This window comes from Alexandromys fortis, unplaced genomic scaffold, assembly GCF_014885135.2.
Source record: "Alexandromys fortis isolate MF-2015 unplaced genomic scaffold, M_Fortis_MF-2015_v1.1 scaffold_271, whole genome shotgun sequence".
Lineage (NCBI taxonomy): Eukaryota > Metazoa > Chordata > Mammalia > Rodentia > Cricetidae > Alexandromys > Alexandromys fortis.
Window position 1 is genome coordinate 1,235,721 of NW_026068156.1, and position 7,348 is coordinate 1,243,068.

Here is a 7,348-nt window from a genome sequence, read left to right on the forward strand (position 1 = left end):
GAGAATCAACTTCTTCAAGCTTTCCACTCACCTCCATACTTTGCCATAGTATTTGTTTCCTCATCATCTTCTAAGTAAATATGATTTTAAAAAAATTAAGCAGAAAGAGGTCTAGAGGCATGGCTAACTGTTAAGCATGGTCCTACAGTTCTTCAGTGAGGGGCTGGGAAGTGGCTCAAGGGTAGAGTCCCTCCTAGAATCCCCTAGTGAGGGGCTATGGCTGGAAGTGTGGTTCAGTGGAGTGCCTGTTTAGTTCTCAAATAAGACCTGAGCTCAGTCACTACTAACAGAGACAGAGAGAGATGGCGAGGTGGTGGTGGGGCGAGGTTTTGGTAAAGTGTCCATTCCCTGTGGATCATTTTCAGAGCCAGGGTCGGGTGAGCAAGGTGGCACATGCCTGGGATCCTAGGTATTCAAGAGGTTGAGGCAGGAGGATCAAGGGTAAGCTTGATGTGAACCTGGACTGAATAATGAAATCGAAGCCTACCCGGGTGACTCAGCGGGACCTGTCTCAAGAAGTTAAGATCCTGGCTTGGGAGGCGACTAAGGGAGGAAACAAACGCACTGCCACCAAACCCGATGACTTAAGTTTGATCCCCAAACCCTGCACTGTGGAAGGAGAGATGACTCCTGCAAGTTGTCCTCTGACCTCCACACACATGGTAGCACCAGCACACACACAAATTAATAAATGTATCAAATTATTTAAAAGTAAAATCTTTTCAAGATTCAGCAGAGAGGTCTCTTTCCCCAGAAAGTCCTCTCTCACTCCATGGTTCATGACCTCTCTGCCCTTTATATTCCCTTCGTCATGGCAATTGATCCCAAGGTCAGTGTTTTCTTCTTCCAATTCCCAAACCAATACAAAATCTTTTTTTCTAAGCAAAGGAGCTAATTTAATTAATATTTTTATTCCACGTGTATTGGTGTCTTGCCTGCATATATGTGAGGGTGTCTGATCTGACACTGGAGTTACAGACAGTTGTCAGGTGGGTGCTGGGAATTGAACCCAGGTATTCTGGAAAGGCAGCAAGTGCTCCTAATCACTGAGCCATCTCTCCATCTGCCTCCCAACCCCCAACGCAAATTCTTTCGAAGTGGGCCAATGAGCAATAACTGCTACGCAGAGTGGATGAGCAAAGGAAGCCCATTGTCTTCAGACTGCCCTGGAAGGAGCGAAGCAGCCATCTGTCTGCACTTGGAACCCAGCCATGTCTTGCTCACGGCCCATTTTCCTCCCCGAATTCTTCTCAGTACCTCTCTCACACTGAGGCCCCATGAATCCATAGACACACGCACAGAGGTTTGGCCCAATGCAGCGTCCTCCGTTACGGCAGCCGTGGACACAGATGGCTGTGGACAGACAGGGGAGGACAACTGAAGGTTTCCTGGAAGCAGAGGGGGCTGGGACCTAAGTAGCCTTTCTTTAACCAGGGATCCCGCCATCTGGACCAGGGGGAGTAAGACTGACTAATGGGTGATGGTTTGGTCAGTAAAGTGCTTGCTGTGTAAACACGAGAATCTGAGCTGATATTCTCAGCACCCATGGGAAAGTCACAAGCAATGGTATTCTGCAATTCCCTTGCCGGGGAGCCAGAGGCAGATGGGTCTCTGAAAGCTCACTGGTCAGGAAGCCTAGCTGAATAGGTGAGCTCCAGGTTCAATAAGAGACTCTGCCTCTGATAATAAGGTGGAGAACAATTGATGGAGATACCTAACATTGATCTTTGGCCTTCACAGGCACACATATACACATGCTGGCATACATACATGCATGCACATCTGCATAAACACCCGCCCCCCGACTTGTGCAACTGTAACAATGAGCCTGGCACCTTTGATCTCTGATCAAAGTGAGCAAGTGATGAGATCCATTTCCTGGGATTCTATGTGTAAGTGAGGGCAGCAATGGGGGTACTCACGTTGTCCACACACAGTGCCCGTGTAGCCTTTCTGGCATAGACAGGATTCCCCTCGGCAGCTGCCCCCATTCATGCAGCTCATGCTACACCCCAGTGATGCTATGGATCAGGAAAAACATACAGTAAGGGGAAGATGTTCCAGGAAGGCTTGACCAGGGCCTCTACTTGGCTTGGCTCTTATCCTTCAACAAAAACAACCTGGGCTCCTAGTGGCATTCAGATGCCTAGAGTCTTCTCTTACTTCTTCAAGAGGCCACTGACCACTCACCTCTACCTACGCCACAGCTGGGGGCCAGGGTGCCATCCATACAGGTACACAGGTTGGGCTGGGAGCAGAAGCCATTGCCACAGGCATGCCTGCAGACAGCTGGAAAGGCAGAGCGTACAGCATCAAAATCAGGACCCATGGCCTTAGCGATTTCTCATTAGGTAGAGTAACTTGCTGCACAAGCCTGGTGATCCAACCTCAGCTCACCAGTGAAGGTGGAATGGAAGAAGAGAACTGACTTCACACAATTGGTCTCTGACATCCATAGGTGTATCATGGTACGTGTGCCTCGACACACTCACATGCACACACACAGTACTAATTAACTAACTAAATACTCCCCAGCAAAATGTGGTAGTGTACCTATATCAACCCAACACTTGGGAGGGAAGGGAGCAGGAATGGAGGGGGAATGCTGAAGGATGGGAGACTTATGAAAGGACATGTCTCATGTCATCCTCATTCCAAAGATTTCCAGGCCACCAGAAGCCTCACGGTGAACCAGTTGGTCTTCCCCAGCTCTAGCTCTGCTCATACCCTGAACAATGGCAAATAACCCCAACCAAGTCTCTATCTAGGCTGAGCAGGTGCTGTGACCCTCAGCTCAGGATTTTGCTACATCATCAGGAGAGATGATGTGGGGCTGACTTCAGGGCACAGAGACTGGAGTGGTGAGGACCCTGATTCAGAGTCTGGAGACGGAGAAGCTAGAGTTGGGGGAGAGAGTGTGAGATTGACATAAAGACAGTATGAAGCCCGAAGAACCATGGGACAGACAAGAAGACAGGAGAGCCGGACAGAAACGACAAGATGGGAGGACAAAGGAAATGAATGCAGGGTGGGTGAGATGATTCAGAAGGTAAAGGCACTCGCTCCCAAGTCTGATGACGTTTTGATCCTCAAGAGCTACATGATCGAAGGTGAGAACAGACTACTGTCAACTGCCCTCATGTACACCATGGCATGCTTCACCCACCCAACAAAATAAACGAAATACATATTTTTTAAAAAGAGATAAATGAATGCATCAAGTCACAGTGGAGTCTAAGGACAAAAGCATGGGACATTAGTGAGGCTCACCCAGCAGCCCTGAGCTAAGTTCCAACTTCATAGTAGACAAGGCTGGGATTGCTGACAAGTAGCTGGGAGGACCCCCAAGCATCCCCTGCCTGTACCCTCCATCTCCACTCTTCAACACTCACGGACAATACACTGATTCCTGCCAGGCAGAGTTCTCCAGCCAGGGCAACAGTAGGCATGAAAGCGGGAACCACAGACATTAGGCCTTTGGGAGAAAGTGGGTGATGTAGCTACCAGTCCCCTTACCCCAGCATAGCCCTTCCCTGTCCACACCCCCAGGTACTTTCAGCATTCCAGATACACGCACCCCTGCAAAATGATGGCAGGCCTGCCACGCCTTCTCACATGGTCTGGACTCGCAGATTTCAGGGTCTCATCCCAGTAGCCTTGACCATTTTCCATGCACGATAGAACCACCCAGGCCAGCAGAATCTGAGCTGGAGGACCCCAGGTTGTAAGGAAGCCTCCAGGTTCTCTCCTTGCCCAACATGGGCCTTCCAGAGTCATGATGTGTCTTTGGAGGCTGCAAGGAGCAAGCAGAGTCAACTGCCAAGTGAACTACACTGTGAAGGGGCACCCCATAGAATGGACAGTGGTGAGGAGCCTGCCTGGGAAGACACTAGTTCTGCCTTGGGAGAGCAGGGGAACCACCACAGCAGACTTTTTGGAAGAGGTATGATTGTTTTTAGTGTGTTTGTCCTGTGTGCAAACACATGTGCCTGTGGAGGCCACAGGCAACGTCTACCTACTGTCATTCTCAGGAGCCATCACATGGTTTTCTGAGACTGGACTTCTCCCTGGAGTGGAGTTCACCAAGTAGGCTAGGCTGGTTGGTGAGTGAGCCCCAGGATCCTTCTGTCTACACATGCTCAGGGCTATCATATTTAAGTGGGTCCTAGGCGAACGAACACACGCCTTCAAGCTTACAAAGCAGGGGTTTTACTGACTGAGCGATCTCCTAGCCTCAGGATATGATATTTCACAGGTGAAGCCACTATAGAGAATGATTCTGGGGAAGAGGGTGGGGGGGGAAGGGGGTGCAGAGTGGGAGAAAGGGAAGGTGGTCCTTGGTTGTGCATCAAGGGCAATGAAGAACTCTTGAAATATTTTTGGTGAGAGACAAATATGAGCTTGGAGTGAGGAAGGGATATGGGGTCCAGCAAAAGCTGGGCAGGGAGATGGCAGGGCCAGATGACAGGGGTTGATAACAAGGAATAACAGAGAACTCAAACAATCAATAAGAGTAGGTGGGGATTCCAGAGGAGGAAGGAAGATTGAGGAGACCCCCAGAAATCTGGCTAGGAGGGTAGAGAGAAGCAGTGGTTAAAGACTGGGAATATGGCTTGGGCTTATTTTTACCTGAATTTTGATCTGAATTTTACCTCCCAGAACCCACGTAAGACGACCAAGCATCATGGTGGTTCTCTCTCTCCCCCTCTCTCTCTCTCTCTCTCTCTCTCTCTCTCTCTCTCTCTCTCTCTCTCTCTCTTTCTCTCTTTCCCTCTCTCAAATATTTTGTTTTATTTTATGTGTGTGGTTATTTTTGCCTTCATAAATGCCTGCACACTATGTAAGTGTCTGGTGCCCAAGGGAGCCTGAAGAAGGCATTTGATCCCCTGAAACTGGAGTGTAATTGATTTTAAGTCTCCATATGGATGCTGGGAATTGACCCCAGGACCTCTGAAATCAACAAATGCTTTAACCCCTGAGCCATCCACTCCAGTCCCATGGGACTTGCTCTTATTCCAGCGCTGGGGAAGAAGAGGCAGACAGATCCGTGGCTCACTGACTAGTCAGTCTAGCCTACTTGGTGAGTTTCAGGTCAGTGAGAGACCCTGTCTCAAGAACCAAGGTGATGGCGCCTGAGGAACAGAACCTGAGGTTGACCTCTGACCTCCACACACATGTGTACATGTGTGCACCCACACATGCATGCACATCACACATTCCAAACTTAAATAAGTGGCTAAGTCAAAGGAGGCAGCTGGGCATTCTGACAACATTTGCATCTAGTTCACTTTGGACAAAGCAAGACTATCACATGGTTAGTGAGAAGATGCAAGGTCCAGCCACCTCCTCCTCCCAGAACGGTTGACTCTTTCCTTGGCCGGGAAGAAGGAGTGTGGGAGCAGGTCAAGGCGATTTCCCAAAAGAGTTGGTTGGGCTGGTGAGAAGGCTCAGCCCAGTAAAGGCACTTGAGGACTTAAGTTTGATTCACATGGACTCACACAGTGGAGGGAGAGAACCAATTCCCACAAGCTGTTCCCTGACCTCCACACATGCTTCCTCCCCGGCCCCAGTCCCGCCCCACTCCGTGTCCCAGAAACTAAATACATTTCTAAATGGTAGGAAAATCAGTGTGTTATGTTTCTTTTGTAAAAGGTTTGGATGGAGACCAGGATGTAACTCAGTTGGCAGAGTGCTTCCCCAGAATGCATGAAACCCTAGGTTTGATCCCCGGGGCCAGCTCTGGTGTGGTGGTGCGTACATATAATAACACCCTGTGGAAAAGTAGAGGCAAGAAGATAGTGAGTTTAAGGCCTTCTGGGATACATAGCCCATAAACAGTTTGCAGAATGAAAACTCTGGGCCTTTGAGGAGAAGCGAAAGTCTGACCGGGTGTTCCCAAGCTTTTGTTAACTTAAAGCAGTGGTTCTCAACCTTCCTAACGTATTAACTGTATTAATACTTTAATACAGTTCCTGGTGTTGTGATGACCCCATCCAAGAATTACTGTCGTTGCTACTTCATAACTGTAATTTTGCTATTGTTCTGAATTGTAATGTAAATATTTCTGGAGATGATTTATTAAAGGGGGTGGCGACCCACAGGTTGAGACACTCTGACTTAGAGGCACGACCAGGCAGGGGAAGGGGACAGGGACACTTGTCTTACTTCAAGGGGATCTGCTTAACATGGCCAACTCTCCGGACCCTCCCACAGTCCCAAACTCTGAGAGTTAGGTCCCCAAGATTACTTGGATGAGTTAAGTTGCCTCAAAGGCAAGCGGAACTTGGATGGGAAGATGTGCCCCCCTTGCCCCTCGCTGTAGCTTCCTCTACTGCCTCAGCGAAGAACGAGGAGTCCCAGGAAAGAGGCATCCCTGAGAGTACTTGGGCAGCGACATCCAGTCACCATTGTCAAAGCCACAGCACCTTGTGGGATCCTCAGGGTGGTGCTTCGCTCCGCCCTCACCTGCAGATCAGAAACTGGAAGCTCAGGTCCTGCGGAGTACGGGGTTTCCCGGCATCCTACAAGAGCGCGCCCAGTGGATAGTGGAGAGGGGAAGGGGGCTGGGCCAGGGGCTGCCTGGCTGCAGACAAAGGAATCCCCCACTCCGTCGTCGCGGCCAACCGACCTCCCTCTGCTACTGCTGGACCTCCCTTCCTCCGCGTTCCCGGCGGTCACTGTTTCACAGGCACCGCCTTTCCCTACCTGAGGGTGCTGCTCGAAGAGGCAACTGACAAGATGCGCGAGCCAAGGGGACCCCGGGAGCAGCAAGGCAAAAGCCTGGGAGGGCTGAGCCGCCGCGTGCCTAGCTCCGAATTGAGGGCGGGAGGGGTTTGGGGGAGGGTGCGGTTGCACCTCTCAGCCTGGGCGGGGAGAATTGAGAGAGGCTGAGGCTGGGGGAAGGCCTGAAGCTGGCTTGCAACTCCAAGGAGTTACAGAGAGGCAAGGGGTTCCTGGAACTACTGAACTCCTAAGGGTCATGTTTACAATGGAGTTATGGGTGGTCCTGAGGTGGGGCTGGGGTGTGCGGGGTGATCAGAAGATAGTAGGCACAGGGAGTCCCCAAGACTTACCTGGGAGGTCTCCCCTTTTCCTGCTGGGGCAAGGATAATTGTAGGTATGGTAATTCACCTGTGCGTTAGTCAGGGTTCTCTAGAGGAATAAAACTGATAAAATATACATATACATCATACACATACATACAAGCTGTGGTCCAGCTGGTTCAACAATGGCTGTCTAAGTTCAAAGGCAAGTCCAAGAATCCAGTGGTTGTTCAGTCCTGAGGCTGCCTGTCTCAGCTGGTCTTCAGTATAAGGCCAGAATCCCAAAGCAGGAGGTTCTAATGCCC

General features: G+C 50.2%; 1 protein-coding gene across 6 annotated transcripts in view; it reads right to left on the reverse strand.

The window, feature by feature from the left end:
- Fbn3 (fibrillin 3) overlaps nt 1-6,818 on the reverse strand; it is a 66,640-nt gene extending 59,822 nt beyond the window's left edge. For 4 of the 6 annotated variants that reach the window (XM_050127450.1, XM_050127446.1, XM_050127449.1 and 1 more), the window contains exons 1-6: nt 6,706-6,796; nt 3,578-3,793; nt 3,393-3,475; nt 2,191-2,289; nt 1,923-2,021; nt 1,258-1,353 (exon numbers count right to left, since the gene is read on the reverse strand). In XM_050127450.1, the coding sequence (XP_049983407.1) occupies nt 1,258-1,353; nt 1,923-2,021; nt 2,191-2,289; nt 3,393-3,475; nt 3,578-3,777 (577 nt within the window). In that variant the 5' untranslated portion in view covers nt 3,778-3,793; nt 6,706-6,796. Of the gene's footprint in view, nt 1-1,257; nt 1,354-1,922; nt 2,022-2,190; nt 2,290-3,392; nt 3,476-3,577; nt 3,794-6,247; nt 6,522-6,705 lie in introns of all 6 variants that reach the window. The other 2 variants (XM_050127448.1, XM_050127447.1) reach the window with 2 other exon arrangements.
- Between the last annotated feature and the right edge of the window lie 530 nt (nt 6,819-7,348).